This window comes from Neofelis nebulosa, chromosome 5 (assembly GCF_028018385.1).
Source record: "Neofelis nebulosa isolate mNeoNeb1 chromosome 5, mNeoNeb1.pri, whole genome shotgun sequence".
NCBI classification, from domain to species: Eukaryota; Metazoa; Chordata; class Mammalia; order Carnivora; family Felidae; genus Neofelis; species Neofelis nebulosa.
Genome location: NC_080786.1, coordinates 31877419 through 31894546, shown reverse-complemented (window position 1 = coordinate 31894546; position 17128 = coordinate 31877419). Strand labels below are relative to the sequence as shown.

At 39.6% G+C, this 17128-nt stretch overlaps 1 protein-coding gene across 3 annotated transcripts in view; it reads right to left on the bottom strand.

The window, feature by feature from the left end:
• Window positions 1-17128, bottom strand: part of PPP2R3A (protein phosphatase 2 regulatory subunit B''alpha) — a 167547-nt gene that overhangs the window by 110265 nt on the left and 40154 nt on the right. For all 3 annotated transcript variants that reach the window (XM_058732368.1, XM_058732369.1, XM_058732370.1), the window contains exon 4: window positions 11233-11335. In XM_058732368.1, coding sequence (XP_058588351.1) covers window positions 11233-11335 — 103 coding nt within the window. The remainder of the gene's footprint in view (window positions 1-11232; window positions 11336-17128) is intronic.

The window sequence follows — 17128 nt, the reverse complement described above, 5'->3', positions numbered from 1 at the left end:
GAAAGTATGCATGGTATAATTTCAATTCTTGTATACTTATGAAGGGCTGTTTTGTGACCCAGTATATGATCTATCTTGGAGAATGTTCCATGTGCACTCGAGAAGAAAGTATATTCTGTTGCTTTGGGATGCAGAGTTCTAAATATATCTGTCAAGTCCATCTGATCCAATGTGTCATTCAGGGCCCTTGTTTCTTTATTGACTGTGTGTCTAGATGATCTATCCATTTCTGTAAGTGGGGTGTTAAAGTCCCCTGCAACGACCACATTCTTATCAATAAGGTTGCTTATGTTTGTGAGTAATTGTTTTATATATTTGGGGGCTCCGGTATTTGGCGCATAGACATTTATAATTGTTACCTCTTCCTGATGGATAGACCCTGTAATTATTATATAATGCCCTTCTTCATCTCATTACAGCCTTTAATTTAAAGTCTAGTTTGTCTGATATAAGTATGGCTACTCCAGCTTTCTTTTGGCTTCCAGTAGCATGATAAATAGTTCTCCATCCCCTCACTCTCAATCTAAAGGTGTCCTCAGATCTAAAATGAGTCTCTTGTAGACAGCAAATAGATGGGTCTTGTTTTTTTATCCATTCTGATACCCTATGTCTTTTGGTTGGCACATTTAATCCATTTACATTCAGTGTTATTATAGAAAGATACAGGTTTAGAGTCATTGTGATGTCTTTATGTTTTATGCTTGTAGCGATGTCTCTGGTACTTTGTCTCACAGGATCCCCCTTAGGATCTCTTGTAGGGCTGGTTTAGTGGTGACAAATTCCTTCAGTTTTTGTTTGTTTGGGAAGACCTTTATCTCTCCTTCTATTCTAAATGACAGACTTGCTGGATAAAGGATTCTTGGCTGCATATTTTTTTTCTGTTCAATACATTGAAGATCTCGTGCCAATCCTTTCTGGCCTGCCAAGTTTCAAAAGAGAGATCAGTCAAGAGTCTTATAGGTCTCCCTTTATAAGTTAGGGCACGTTTATCCCTTGCTTTCAGAATTTTCTCTTTATCCTTGTATTTTGCCAGTTTGACTATGATATGTCGTGCAGAAGATCGATTCAAGTTACATCTGAAGGGAGTTCTCTGTGCCTCTTGGATTTCAATGCCTTTTTCCTTCCCCAGTTCAGGGAAGTTCTCAGCTATTATTTCTTCAAGTACACCTTCAGCACCTTTCCCTCTCTCTTCCTCCTCTAGCATACCAATTATGTGTATATTATTTCTTTTTAGTGTGTCACTTAGTTCTCTAATTTTCCCCTCATACTCCTGGATTTTTTTATCTTTTTCTCAGCTTCCTCTTTTTCCATAACCTTATCTTCTAGTTCACCTATTCTCTCCTCTGCCTCTTCAATCCGAGCCGTCATTTCCATTTTGTTTTGCATTTCGTTTAAAGCATTTTTCAGTTCCTCCTGACTGTTCCTTAGTCCCTTGATCTCTGTAGCAAGAGATTCTCTGCTGTCCTCTATACTGTTTTCAAGCCCAGTGATTAATTTTATGACTATTATTCTAAATTCACTTTCTGTTATATTATTTAAATCCTTTTTCATCAGTTCATTAGCTGTTGTTATTTCCTGGAGATTCTTGTGAGGGGAATTCTTCTGTTTGGTCATTTTGGATAGTCCCTGGAGTGGTGCAGACCTGCAGGGCACTTCCCCTGTGCTGTGGTGTATAACTGGAGCTGGTGGGCGGAGTCGCAGTCAGACCTGACGTCTGCCCCCAGCCCACCGCTGGGGCCACAGTCAGACTGGTGTGTGCCTTCTCTTCCCCTCTCCTAGGGGTGGGATTCACTGTGGGGTGGCGTGGCTGTCTGGGCTACTTGCACACTGCCAGGCTTGTGGAGCTGGGGATCTGGCGTATTAGCTGGGGTGGGTAGGCAAGGTGCACGGGGGTAGGAGGGGCAAGCTTAACTCGCTTCTCCTTAGGTGATCCACTTCAAGAGGGGCCCTGTGGCAGCAGGAGGGAGTCAGACCCGCTGCTGGAGGGGTGGCTCCGCAGAAGCACCGCGTTGGGTGTTTGTGTGGAGCAAGCACGTTCCCTGACAGGGACTGGTTCCCTTTGGGATTTTGGCTGGGGGATGGGCGAGAGAGATGGCGCTGGCAAGCGCCTTTGCTCCCTGCCAAACTGAGCTCTGTCGTCCCGGGGCTCAGCAACTCTCCCTCCCTTTGTCCTCCAGGCTTCCCGCTTTCTGAGCAGAACTGTTAACTTATGACCTCCCAGATGCTAAGCAAGTCCCGCTTGCTGTCAGAACACACTTCTTCCGGCCCCTCCGCTTTTGTGAGCCAGACTCAGGGTCTCTGCTTGGCCTGCGGGCCACCCTCTGCCCCAGCTCCCTCCCGCCAGTCCGTGGAGCGCGCACCGCCTCTCCGCCCTTCCTACCCTCTTCCATGGGCCTCTTGTCTGCGCTTGGCTCCGGAGACTCCGTTCTGCTAATCCTCTGGTGGTTTTCTGGGTTAGTTAGGCAGGTGTAGGTGGAATCTAAGTGATCAGCAGGATGCGAGGTGAGCCCAGCGTCCTCCTAAGCCACCATCTTCCGGTCTGTGTCCGGTAGGTCTTGTTTTTTAATCCATTCAGTCACTCCGTGTTTTTTTATTGGAACATTTAGTCTATCTACATTTAGATAGATGTAGATCTATCTACTGAGCCTGGGTGGCTCAGTCGGTTGAGTGTCTGACTTCGACTCAAGTCATGATCTCACGATTTGTGAGTTTGAGGGCTGTGTTGGGCTCTGTGCTGACAGCTCGGAGCCTGGAGCCTGATTCTGATTCTGTGTCTCCCTCTCTCTCTGCCCTTCCCCCACTCACATTCTGTCCCTCTTTCTCTCAAAAATAAATAAACATTAACAATTAAAAAAAATTAATTATTGACAGGTATGTACTTACTGGCATTTTGTTCATTGTTTTCTGGTAGTTTTTTGGTGGTTGGATGACTTTCTATTCTAAGTTAATGGTCGCTTAAGTCCTAATATATTCTAAAAGCACCATATTTTTAATCCTCTGCACATCCCCTGATGTTTTATGTATTTGATGTTATATTTTATAACTTTTTATTTTGTGCATCCCTTAACTATTGTACATATAGTCGATTTTACTATTTGTCTTTTAACTTTCATACTAGCTTTATAAGTGGTTGAGCCACTACCTTTACTGTATGTTTGCTTTTACTGGTGAGGGTTTTGGGTTTTTTTTTTCATAATTTTCTTACTTCTAGTTATGGCCTTTTTTTTCTGCTTAAAGAAACAATTCTTGTAAGGCTGGTTCACTTCAAAAAAGTTTAAAAAAACTTAAAGAAGTTAAACTTCTTTAATTTTTGTCTGAGAAACTTTCTCTCTTTCAATTCTTAAATATAACCTTGTTAGGTAGAGTACTCTTGGTTGTGAGTTTTTCATTTTTCCTTTTCCTTTTAGCACTTTAAATATATCATTCCACCCCCTTCTGGCCTGAAAAATTTTTGCCGTAAAGTTAGCTCATACGTTTATGGGTGTTCCCTTGTGGGTAGCTAGCTGCTTTTCTCTTGCTGCTTTTTAAGATTCTTTCTAACTTTTCTTTTAAAAAAAATTTTTTTTTAACATTTATTTATTTTTTAGACAGAGAGAGACAGAGCATGAACGGGGGAGGGTCAGAGAGAGAGGGAGACACAGAATCTGAAACAGGCTCCAGGCTCTGAGCAGTCAGCACAGAGCCCGACGCGGGGCTCGAACTCACATACCGCGAGATCGTGACCTGAGCCGAAGTCGGACGCTTAACGACTGAGCCACCCAGGCGCCCCTCTTTCTAACTTTTCACATTTCAATTATTACATGACTTATGTGGACCTCTTTGGGTTCATCTTGTTTGGGGCTCTCTGAGGTTCCTGGACCCAGATGTCTGTTTTTCTTCCTCAGGTAAAAAAATTTTCAGTTATTATTTCTTCAAATATGTTTTCTACTTTTTCTCTCTTCTCCTTCTAGGATCCCTCTAATGCAAATGTTGCTAAGCCTGATGTTGTCTAAGAGGTCCCTTAAACTATTCTCATATTAAAAATTTTCACTCTGCTGTTCAGCTTGGATAATTTCCACTACTCTGCTTTCTAGATCATTGATCCATTCTTTTGCATCCTCTAACTGCCGTTGATTACCTCTAGTGTATTTTTTCATTTCAATTATTGTTCTTCAGTCCTGATTGGTTCCCTTTAACATTTTCTCTTTGTTGAAGTTTTCACTGTGTTCATTTATTCTTCTCTATAGTTCTAGTGAGCATCTTTATGACCATTATTTACACTCCCTATTAGCTAGACTGCTTATCTCCATTTTGTAAAGTTCTTTTTCTGAGGTTGTTTTCTGTCTTGTTCTTTTATTTGAAACACATTCCTGTCTCCTCATTTTGTCTGACTCTTCTTGTTTCTATGTATTGTCTGACTCTCCTTGTTTCTATGTTTTAGGTAAATCAGCTACATCTCCTGGTCATGAAGGAGTGGCCTTATGTAGAAGGCATCCTGTGGGGCCCAGAAACACAGTCTTCCCTGGTCACTAGAACCAGATCTCCAGGGCTGACTGTGTGTGGCCTGCATGTTCCCTCCCTTTGTGGCTAGGCCACAACTTCTGTGAGGAGGGCTGTCCCCAACTCCCCCGGGTAGGAGTAGTTTTTGAGGGTGCAGGTCCTGGCTGAGGCTGCCCACTATGTATGATGGGATGGGAACGGCTTTGGAGGCAAGTGCCATTCCTAGACTAGGGTGCCTACTGGATGTGGCAGGGTGGGAGCTACTCTGGAGGGGGCCTGCTGGGGAAAGTCTGCAAGGGTTAATGCTAGAATGGGGCAAATGGTGCTAAGAAGGAAGATGCAGAGTGTCAGAACTGGCACCCACCCACATTTGGGCCAGCTAGGCAGGAGGGCAAGAAAAATGTAGCCTGCCACTGCTTCAATTCCAGGAGAAATTTCCTACTTTCTTAGTGGTCCAACATCATGTCTCTTGGGCAAAGGAGAAATGAAGTTAAATGGACTTTCTTTTCTTACTCTCCATCAGTTGTTTATAATCATGCCATATTTCAGTTTGTTTCAAGCTTAAAACATGACTGTCTTATATAGTTTTTTTCAGTTTTCTTGGGAGTTTTGAATTGCTTTTCTTTAACTTGTTCATATAGAATGCTGTGCTGTCAGCATACCCTCTAGTTTCTGTTCTCAAATATAATAGTACTGCATGGAGTAGCTCCTCCCCTCCCTATTCCCCTTTATTGAGAACTTCCCAGAGAAACCCCATCACCTTTTCTATTCTGGACTGGCTGCTCTTCAGTTGCCATCTAAGGTCTTCTCTTCACTGCTTCTTTGGATTGAATCCACTGTTTCGTGGATCATATATTCCTCTTTCTTGGTTTACTTAATTTGACATAGTATATATATTCAAGTAACTCTAAGAAGACAGCAGACAAACTTTCTGCTGTTTTTTTTTTCCATGTTTGTTTATTTTCGAGAGAGAGAGATCTGCGCTGTCAATGCAAAGCCTGATGTGGGGCTCAAACTCATGAAACTTGAGACCATGACCTGAGCCAAAGTCAGACACTTAACCACTTAACCAACTAAGCCACCCTTTCTGAAATTTTAAATGTCTTTATTCTAAACCTCATATCTGACTGATAGCTTGGCAGATATTGGAAATCTGATTTCAAATCCATTTCCCTAGAGTTGCCAAGGAGAATCTAACAGCACCTCAATTTTTGTTCCTGTTAAAGGAACCTCGTTTTTCTCTCTGAAAGCTTTTAGTATCTTGTTTTCATCAGTTTTTCTAAAATTTCAAGATGATATGTTTATGTCTGTTTCTTTTTTTTTATTCATTGTACTTGGCTTTTTTCAAGCAAAAGGCTTGTATTCTATATAATTTCTTTAATTCTGTGGGCAAGAATGGAGGGAGCAAGAGAAGCTGGGGTGGGAGTGTCAATTTCTATTTTTGATTAGATGCTAGTTACACAAGCATGTTGTGTTTCTCCCAAAGAGGGAAACAGGGATCCCAAGGAATCCTACTGGGTTCCAGCTCTTTGGACTCATCACCCCAGTCTCTCCAATTCTCTCCATTCTATATTATTTCTTTTAATTTTTTTTTAATGTCTATTTATTTTTGAGAGAGAAGGAACACAAGTGGAGGAGAGGCAGAGAGAGAGAGAGGGAGACAGAGAATCTGAAATAGGCTCCAGGCTCTAAGCTGTTAGCACAGAGCCCAACACGGGGCTCAAACTCAGGAACGGCGAGATCATGACCTGAGCCGAAGTCGGATGCCCAAACGGCTGAGCCATCCAGGTGCCCCTCCATTCTATATTATTTCTGTGATGAGTTCCTTCTCTCCATTTTGTCCTTTTTTCTTCTCCAGACTCCAGTTAGTTGTTGAAATTCTTGTCTTTATGTCGCGTCCCTCGGTCTCCCCTGCCCCCCCCCGCCCCCCGCCCGGCGCAGGAGATATCCTAAACTTTAGCTTCTAGGCCTTATGATGAAATTTTAAATTTGGTACATTTTAAAATTCTAACAGCTCTTTCCAGTGGTTAGCATTCTGTTTTCATAATATTCTGTTCTTATTTTAGATAATCTCTCTGAATATAGTAATTATTTAAAAAGACTTTATTTTTTAGAACAGTTTTAAAGAAAAATCTGGAAGACAGTATGAGAGTTCCCATATATGTTGCATTACATTAGCATTTATTATAATAAGCAATTATAATAATGTTGATATTATATTACTATTATGAGAGACCCTACTTTATTCACATTTAGTTTTTGTCTAATATGTTTTTTCTGTCCCAGGATCCTACCCAGGATCTCCTATTACACTTAGTTGTCATATCTCCTTAGGCTCCTTTGGCTGTGACAATTTTACATATTTTCCTTGTTTTTGATGACCTTGACAGAGGAGTGCTGGCCAGGTACTATCTAGAATACTTGTCTATTGGAATTTGTCTTAGCATGCTTTCTTGTTTGTTATTTTGTTTATGCTTGTGAATAAAATGCCAGGCTGCACTTTACTTTTGGGAACCAAATAGAATCAACTGGTCCATTGTTCTATATACCACCCTTCAATGAATCCCCATTTCTAATAGTTCCCGTCAGATCTGCCAACCCTGAGTTTATAGCTACTTTGGGATCCTGCTGAGAGAATAAAGGAGAGCAGCTCACTTCTCCACTGCAGCCCATACATAGCCCCTCATTCTGGGCTGTGGTTTCCGTAGCTTGCTTCTGCATTCTTTTTTTTTTTTTTTAATGTTTTTATTTATATTTGAGAGAGACACACACACAACACAAGCAGGGGAGAGGCAGAGAGGGAGACACAGAATCTGAAACAGGCTCCAGGCTCAAGCTGTCAGCACAGAGCCTGACATGGGGCTCAAACTCACGAACCGTGAGATCATGACCCGAGCCAAAGTCAGACACTTAACCGACTGGTGCCCCTTCTGCCTTCTACCTTAAGAAATATGGAAACCTCGGGGTGCCTGGGTGGCTCAGTCGGTTGAGCGCCCGATCGGCTAAGGTCACGATCTCACGGTCCGTGAGTTCGAGCCCCGCATCGGGCCCCTGTGCTGACAGCTCAGAGCCCGGAGCCTGTTTCAGATTCTGTGTCTCCCTCTCTCTGACCCTCCCCCATTCATGCTCTGTCTCTCTCTGTCTCAAAAATAAATAAAAACGTTAAAAAAAAAATTAAAAAAAAAAAGAAATATTGAAACCTCTTGACAGTAATTTTTTTCTCCTGCATTCTTTACTATTCCATTTATTTTCATATGTTTATTCTTTTAAACTCCTAGACTTTAACTTCAGAGAAGTTTCGGACAGAATGGAAGGAGAATGTATCTATTCAGTCTGTCATCTTTACCTGAAGAGTCCACAAGTCCATTTGTTAAAGAAAAATAAAATCTCTCCTAATAAGCAAAGGAAGTATAAATGTCCACTAATGCATAATTACAGTTTTATTATTATTTGTAATTCTCTTGATATGGATTTAATTTAAACTCCTGGCAGAGGTTTTATTAAAACTTCTGGTAAAACTCAGGATAGGGTCCCCACAGGAAAAAGACTTCACCCATGTGAATCTTTCATGAAGGGACTACGTGTAAAGTCATGGGCAGGTTAAGGGAACACACAAGGGAACGGTGAGGCACCAGGAACAAGCAACAGAAGGATACCCTTACAACCCCTACAGCCAGAGGGACAAGGCAAGGAACAGAGTTATAGGAGCGAGGTAGGCAATAGAACTGTGGAGAAGAGGCCACTCAGCAAAAGCTGTAGCATATAGATATGGTTGCTTTGCTGAAACAAAGTGGGGAAGAAATGCCCATTCCTGGCAGTAGGATCCACTGACCAGACCCAACCATAAGCTAGTCAGGGAAGAGGACACAAAATATGTAGTTTGTAGGAGTCAGAGCAGGGTCAAGAATGGATCAAGGGGTGGATAGAGAACTGTTATTAAAACCTAATGTTTTTTACTGGCACACAGACACTCAGATTAATGGAACAGAATAGAGAACCCAAAAATGGACCCACAAACGTATGGCCATCTAATCTTTGACAAAGCAGGAAAGAATATCCAATGGAATAAAGACAGTCTCTTCAGCAAGTGGTGCTGGGAAAACTGGATAGCAACATGCAGAAGAACCTGGACCACTTTCTTACACCAGACACAAAAACAAACTCAAAATGGATGAAAGACCTAAATGTTAAGACAGAAAGCCATCAAAATCCTAGAGGAGAAAGCAGGCAAAAACTTCTTTGATCTTGGCTGCAGCAACTTCTTACTCAGCACGTCTCCAGAGGCAAGGGAAACAAAAGCAAAAATGAACTACTGGGACCCCATCAAAATAAAAACCTTCTGCATAGCAAAGGAAACAATCAGCAAAACTAAAAGGCAACTGATGGAATGGGAGAAGATATTTGCAAACGACATATCAGATAAAGGTTTAGTATCCAAAATCTATAAAGAACTCATCAGTGTCAACACCCAAAAAAACAAATAATCCAGTGAAGAAATGGGCAAAAGACATGAATAGACACTTCTCCAAGGAAGACATCCAGATGGCCAACCGACACATGAAAAAATGCTCAACATCACTCATCATCAGGGAAATACAAATCAAAACCACAATGAGATACCACCTCACACCTGTCAGAATGGCTAACATTAACAACTCAGGCAACAACAGATGTTGGCGAGGATGTGGAGAAAGAGGATCTCTTTTGCATTGTTGGTGGGAATGCAAGCTGGTGCAGCCACTCTGGAAAACAGTATGGAGGTTCCTCAAAAAATTAAAAATAGAACTACCCTACTAGCCAGCAATTGCACTACTAGGCATTTATCCAAGGGATACAGGTATGCTGTTTTGAAGGGGCACAAGCACCCCAATGTTTATAGCAGCACTATCAACAACAAAGTATGGAGAGAGCCCAAACGTCCATCAATGGATGAATGAATAAAGAAGATGTGGTATATATATACAATGGAGGATTACTCGGAAATCAAAAAGAATGAAATCTTGCCATGTGCAACTACGTGGATGGAACTCGAGGGTACTACGCTAAGTGAAATTAGTCCATCAGAGAAAGACAAATATCATATGATTTCACTCGTATGAGGACTTTAAGACATAGAACAGATGAAAATAAGGGAAGGGAAGCGAAAATAATATTAAAACAGGGAGGGAGACAAAACATAAGAGACTCTTAAATATGGAGAGCAAACTGAGGGTTATGGAAGGGGTTGTGGGAGGGGGGATGGGGTAAATGGGTAAGGGGCATTAAGGAATCTACTCTTGAAATCATTGTTGCACATATGCTAACTAACTTGGATGTAAATTTAAAAAATTAAAAAAAAACTTCATGTTTTTGAACAGACATTTATCTAAAGAGACATATAGATGGCTAACAGACACATGAAAAGATGTTCAACATCATCAATCGTCAGGGAAATACAAATGAAAACCACAGTGAGATATTACCTCACACCTGTAAGAACAGTTAAAATCAAAAAAATAAATAAGAAGTGTTGGTGAGGATGTAGAGAAAAGGGAACCCTCATGTGTACTGTTGGTGGGAACGCAACTTTGTGCAGCCACTATGGAAAACAGTATGGAGGTTCTTCAAAAAATTAAAAATAGAATTACCATATGATCTAGTAATTCTACTATTGGGTATTTACCCAAAGAATATGAAAACACTAATATGAAAAGATACATGCATCCCTATGCTTATTGCTGCATTATTTACAATAGCCAAACTATGGAAGCAACTCAAGTGACCACTGACTGATGAATGGATAAAGAACAGGTGGTATATATTTATATGTATGTGTGTATACACACACACACACACACACACACACACACACACACACACACACCATGAAATATTATGCAGCCATAAAAAAGAATTGAAACCTTGCCATTTGCAACATGAATGGATCTAGAGGGTATAATGCTAAGTGAAATAAGTCAATCACAGAAAGACAAACATTATACGATTTCACTCATGTGAAACATGATTGTTGGGTGCACTTTTGATCTGTATGTTTTTTGTGTATATATTATATTTCAACAAAAAATTTACCAAAAAATGATGGCAGCCATGAATACAACTGAAAAAACAAAACAAAACAATGTTAATGTATTTTTCTGTCCTTCTTTAGGCATCCTCATGAACAGGTCAACAAAGATTTACTGGAACAACTAAAACAATGATAAGCATTCAACAGACATGAAAAGACAGACCTTAGCTTCAAGGAATTTGCAATCTGCTTAGGAAAGCCAAATATTTAGACATGAAATTAAGAATATTAATAAGCAACGTATCAGGCTATGAAGAATGCTATAGTAAAAAAAGATCCAATATTGGCATGTAACTGATTCTTATTGGAAGGCCTAGATGTAAATACTCCTCAAGTGGGCCCTTTCTGTTGGGCATAGGTCAATTAGGCCAAGTAGGCCAAATGTCTGGTTTCAGAAGGCGTTTCAATGTTTCCTGTGGTTAGACAAGGGGGAGGGTGAGTGGCACCCCTTTCTCTGCTTCAGTGGGAGTTGCCCTGTTTTATCTGTTTTATTAAAACTATGGGTTCTGTGTTAATTTTCATTTAACAAGAGGATTTTATTGCTAAAATGAGCTTGAAAGCCACTCTTCTACAAATCTGACTTCTAGATTTGTATATCTCAATTGACATATCTTACAGCTGAAAAATATTTAAAACCTCTGAAACTCTAAAAATAAAACCCATTTTTAGAAGGAAATGAAAATTACCTGAAGTAAAGGGATAAAATCCTCCTGTTCTAGAGAGTTGCAGCTGGGCTTTGCCAGGAGACAGATAAACTTAGAGGCATCATCATGATGGTTATTCAGCAACCTACAAAAGAGACAACTGCTTAGGAAGTCTGGCTACTGTGAACAATGTCTACAATATCAACAGTTGCTAATTTCAGCCTGAACTGAAGGCCATTTAGATTTAGAATCAAGTTCTCTCTTTTCAAAGATTAAGAAAGGGAATTTTTCTACGTTCTTTTAAGTTTTTAAAGTTTATTTATTTATTTATTTATTTACTTACTTATTTGAGAGAGAATGAGAGAGAGCAAGCAGAAGGGAGGGCCAGAGAGAGAGGGAGAGAGAGAATCCCAAGCAGGCTCTGTACTGTTAGCACAGAGCCCAATGCTGGGCTCGAACTCATGAACTGTGAGATCATGATCTGAGCCAAAATCAAAAAGTCAGATGCTTAACCAACTAAGCCACCCAGGAGCCCCTCCATGCTCTTGATTTTGTCAAAGGGACACCTCAAGAAAAGCTCAATAACAAAATGGCATATTATTTTTGTAAAATGTTTCTGGGGCTAAGACCACAGGATCAACTAAACTAATTGCAGGGGAGGGAAAATGTCCATTCAGGGTTGGCACAGGACATCCAGGCCCAGAACTCTAGAGCTACCTGCCAGCCAGGAGAGAATATATCAGTTGGGCTACTATGCACCACATAAGACAAAGACTTCTGTTTGCCCAGTTTGGCAGACATATTCAGGGCCCACCTGTTAGAGGGTTTCTGAAATTAGACTTTGAAGGGCCAATAAAAAAAGAAAAAAAAAATGAATGAATGCCCTTTTAAGTCTTTAAGCTCTATGAATTCCTCATGCCCAACTAATACTGGACATTTCCACTTAGTAACTATACTCTGACAACAAAGTTAAAGTATCAAAAAACAAATTTTATATCTTCCCGTCAAAGCCAGTCCTTTTCCTGGACATCTATTTTTGTTAAAGGTAGAAATATCCAAATTATCTGGGCTTGAAATTTGAAGTCATTTTAAACTTATTTCTTTTCCTTATTTTATGCACATCCCATTAGTCTCCACATTTTCTTGTTTTTCTTCATTACATTTAGTGAATGCTAACTGTGTGCCACTTGTGTCTAGCCTTGAAGATACTTCGGATTCAGAGAAAATAAGACACAGTTCTGTGCTCTGTAAACAGTTTATAGTCTAGTGAGAGTACTACACCATTAAGATTATACTGACGTACTCAGGTTATACTCTGTCATGCGACAGAAGTAATAAGCATGGGTGTCATGGGAGGACACAAGAGGGCCAGTGAGATTCCCTAGAACTGGTAAGTAGGAAAGAAGGATGCTGTGGGTCAGGAGGGCTGCAAGTACAAATGCCTGGTGTGAGAGTGTGTGGAATATTTTGGCAGCTACAAACACTGGGGTGGTAAGAAAAGTGGACATGAGCATATAGGATTGGCCTTTTTATGTTAGATCAGGAAGACTTGGCTTTGGCCTACTCCATGGAAGAATTTTAACTTGGACAGTGACAAGATCAGATGTGCTTTTCAAAAATATCAAGCAAAAATCCAACTATGGGCCTGAGCATGGATAGTAGCAGTGGGAGATGAAGACAAAGGGGAAAATCTGGTTGTAATGAAAAGGACAGGGTAGTTGATTGGTGTGGAGGGATGAAAGTAAGGGGAAGTCCATAACGACTCCTAGGTTTCCAGCTTGGATCCCTAAGTGCTTGGAATACAGGATGGGAATACAGGAGTCCTTAGGAATATTTCCTCAAAATGTTTTATACAACCATTCCCTCTTTTCTAATGCCAGTGTACTTTTGAGTTCAGTAAGGGTCTTATTACTTCATGCTGAGACCAACAGAAGGAAAAGGGTCAAAACAGATTTCAGTGTTCATCCAACCTTAAAACACAGGCAATTCATTCCGAAACATTCTTTGATTATATAATCCTCTTTTTCAAAAATGTTCAGTAGCTCTCTACCACTTATACGAATAGTCTAACTGCCTCAGTTCAGCATTTAAGGCTCTCTGTAACTAGATGGGAGCCTGCCTACCTATCTACCTTACTACTTTGCTAAATGAAACTTCCACTCCAGACAGCTGGCCTGGTCCATTATTCTCTAAGTGTGCCATGTGCATTCTTGCCTCTTTGCCATTTCTCACATGATTCTACTCTCCTAGAATACCATCCCTCTTGACTTTGCTATTGGAATGCTGGCTATTCTTTAAGGTTCAGCTAATAATGCAAGTCTTTCAAAAAGCCTTCTCTCATAACTAAATTCTTTACTGATCTTTGTACTGTTTAATTTATTGTATTATATTTACCATTGTACTATTAGTTTGTTTTTATTTCACTGGCACTTAAAGGGCAGACACAGTTATAGACAGGTCTTTTTTCTTCCTTAGCAGCCAGCACAGTGACTTTCACACAGAAGATTCTCAAAAAATGTTTGTGATCTAATGGATGTATACTTAAAAACTGACTTCATTTGTGATTATTAAAGTTATAGTATAATTTGTATATGAATTCTCCTTATCATTCTTTAGCATTCTCAAGGCCTCTACAGTTAAACATGTATACATTTCAGAAAAAGATTAGTATGTAATAAATGCTGATGGGAACCACCTCCTAGGATTAGAAAATGGTTGGGATGATCACAATAAAAAGGTGGTGAGATCTTTGTAAAGGAGCACTTTTATAAAGAAAGGATAGCACAGATGAGAGATACTCTGATAGGAAAAAGGCAAATCAAGAATGGCTTTTTCTGACCAGAAGCATGAAATAGAAAGAAAAGGTGAATTATGATTTCCAGCTGATGATAGTGGCTGGTAAACTCTATATGGAAGAGAAAAGGAGATAAATAAAAGTTGTGAAAGCTGGAGAAAGAAGGTAAACATAGCTATTTTAAACTGGTATCTTTCAGAGCTCTTAAAATACTGTTAAGAGACAAATCATACAGTGACATTCAAAGGTAAGTGAAAATAAAGCATAATGAAGCTGGATCAATATTACTTGACTGACTGAGAGGATCTCTGCCACAAAGCGGGTAATCCAGGAACTCAAAAAAGCCATGGAGCAATGTCTTTCCCCTAAAAATGTCCTGACTGTAATAAAATAGATATCAGAGTATAGATATGAAATGGGCAATAAGGCAGGGAAAGGAGGGAGGGCAGAGGCAGGGGAACAAGAGCCCATTAAGGTGTTCATCCTCAAAACATTAGGAGGAGGGCTAGGAAGCCTCCATCCCATGAGTACTGGGATAGCAGGGAAATTATTTCTTGTTATTCTGTGACTTTTACATGTGACTTCACTTTTCAAGAATATAAAGAGCCTATTATGGGAGCAAGTCAGCTTGTGTATGCATATGCCAATATGTTTAAATTCTATGTCATTATTTGCCCGTAATTTTTTTGTAGTTGAAAGTTTTAATGTACTATACTTAAGCCCAAGTCACCTTATGCAAAGGGTAAAATTGGTAAAAAAAAAAAAAAAAAAAAAATTGCAAAAATAAACACACATCTTCTTCAAGATCAGTATGATAACTCAAACCATCATGCTCAGCTGCTTAGTCTCCCCAAATAGCCATATCTGGGGCTCCCTTAAAGCGCCTCTGCTTTTAAAAGGCATTTTATTACTATTTTTAATTATTTTATTCTATTCTATTTTGAGAGAGTGCATGAGCAGGGGAAAAGGGCAGAGGGAGAGAGAGAATCTTAAGCAGGCTCCAAGGTCAGCACAGAGGGTAACCCAGGCCTGGATCCCACAACCCTGGGGTCATGACCTGAGCAAAAATCAAGAGTTGGATACTCAACCAACGGAGCCACCGAGGCATCCCTTAAAAGGCATTTTAAAAGCTAAGATACAGACTCTTAACAACAGAGAACAAACTGATGGTTACCAGGGGTGACAGTGGTAGAGGGATGAGTGAAATAGGTGATGGGGGTTTAAAGAGGGCACTTTTTGTGATAAGCCCATGCTGAATGGTAGTGTTGTACACCTGAAACTACTATCACACTGTATGTTAACAAACTGGAATTTAAATAAAAACATACAAACATAAAATAAAATAAAATAAAATAAAATAAAATAAAATAAAATAAAATAAAATAAAATAAAATAAAATAAAATAAAATAAAATAAAATAAAAATAAAATAAAATAAAAGGCATTTTAAGAACGCAGAAAGGAGCTCCCACTAGAGGGCGCTCCAACCATTTTAGTGTGGGTCATAAAATAAGACTAATATACAGACATACACTTAATCTAGTCACAGAAATGTTTTTTCAAATGAAAAAAGACAGGGACAGTTAGTCATGCTGTATGACTTCATAAACAGTTTCCTGTAGTTACCTAAAATGAAGACTTGTGCTTTGTGTCTTTTTTCCCCTTTGCCTTTTGTAAAAATATCCTTTCCCTAGAGATAAAATTAAAATGATCCATCTCAATAAAAGAACACAGCTAGGGGTGTCTGGGGTGGCTCAGTCGGTAAGCCTATGACTTCAGCTCAGGTCATGACCTCACGGTTTGTGAGTATGAGCCCTGCATCGGGCTCTGCACTGACAGCTCAGAACCTGGAGCCTGCTTCAGATTCTGTGTTTCCCACTCTCTCTGCTCCTCCCCAACTCATACTCTCTCAAAAATGAATAAATATTAAAAAAAAAAAAAAAAAAAGGACACAGCTGCTGTGGCTGCTGCTGCTGCTCTACCTACCAACATAAATGTCCACCTTTTCAGTGACACACAGTCTTAAGACAAAAAACCTGGCTGTTATTAAGATTATGTGGTTAACTACAGGTAACTCAAGTTGGTTAACAGTTTTCCTTTGCTATAGTCACCCTTTGGCTCACAAATGTAGGGTTCTAGAATATTCAGAATGACCTAAAATAATTACTTCTTTCTGGCTCTAATCTCTTCTGTAATAGACTACTTCCTTTTTTTTCAATCTCTCAGCTTATTCAAAGTTTTTTTCTGAAACAATTATAACTCACTTCTTGTCGCTTTCACAGATTGTTAGATGACCAACAATGCTGATCTCAATGGCTAAAGGTACCTCTGACAAGAGTTGTGCAGCATCTATATTCTTTCTACCCTTGGTTCATACTCTATCCAGCTAAGGCTTTTTCAGGGCCTGATATTTACCAGGGTGAAAGAAGTTAGCTGAACAAAAGTTAGAACATGTATACATTTCAAGTTCTTTAATTCTGCTACTGTTACATGCTGATTTAAAATAACAATAATAATTAGGACATAATTGGACCACCCAGCTAAAGTCTTGGCTTTACTGGTGGGAAAAGGAGAGGGAATCCAAGCTGACTTCTCTACTGTTCAGGCCCTAGGCTCTATTTCCTTCCTTTAGGTTCTAGGCTGCCAGAAATACTGATGATAAATACCCTAAGGGGAAATGCCAATTCTTTTGCTGGTTCACTCCTGTTAATTAGCACTTTTATGCTATTTCTAGCCTCTAATGAATTCCCTGACTTTTATGACTACTTATCAACACATGTAAAAAAAAAAAAAAAAAAAAAAAAAAAAAAAGGTATTTCTTAGATTTTATCCAGCAGTTTTCTATTTGCTACAGGAGACGTGGAATGGTGATCATGGCACTGACTTTGAAGTGTCAACTAGATAGTGTATGAGGAATGATTCTCCTAGGGCCCTTTTAGTTCTTGGTATTCAGACAACTTAGAACTATTCCCTGTAACAAAATGACTAAAATTCACCTGGACAACATGAAGCATTTTAACATTTAGCATTGGTATGGTTCTTTAACAAAAAGTTCATTAACTGATAGGAGTTCTATATACTCTTATAGCTGTTGTTCTAATGTAATGCAGAAAGAACTTGGTGAACTCAACTTGCTGCTAGATTT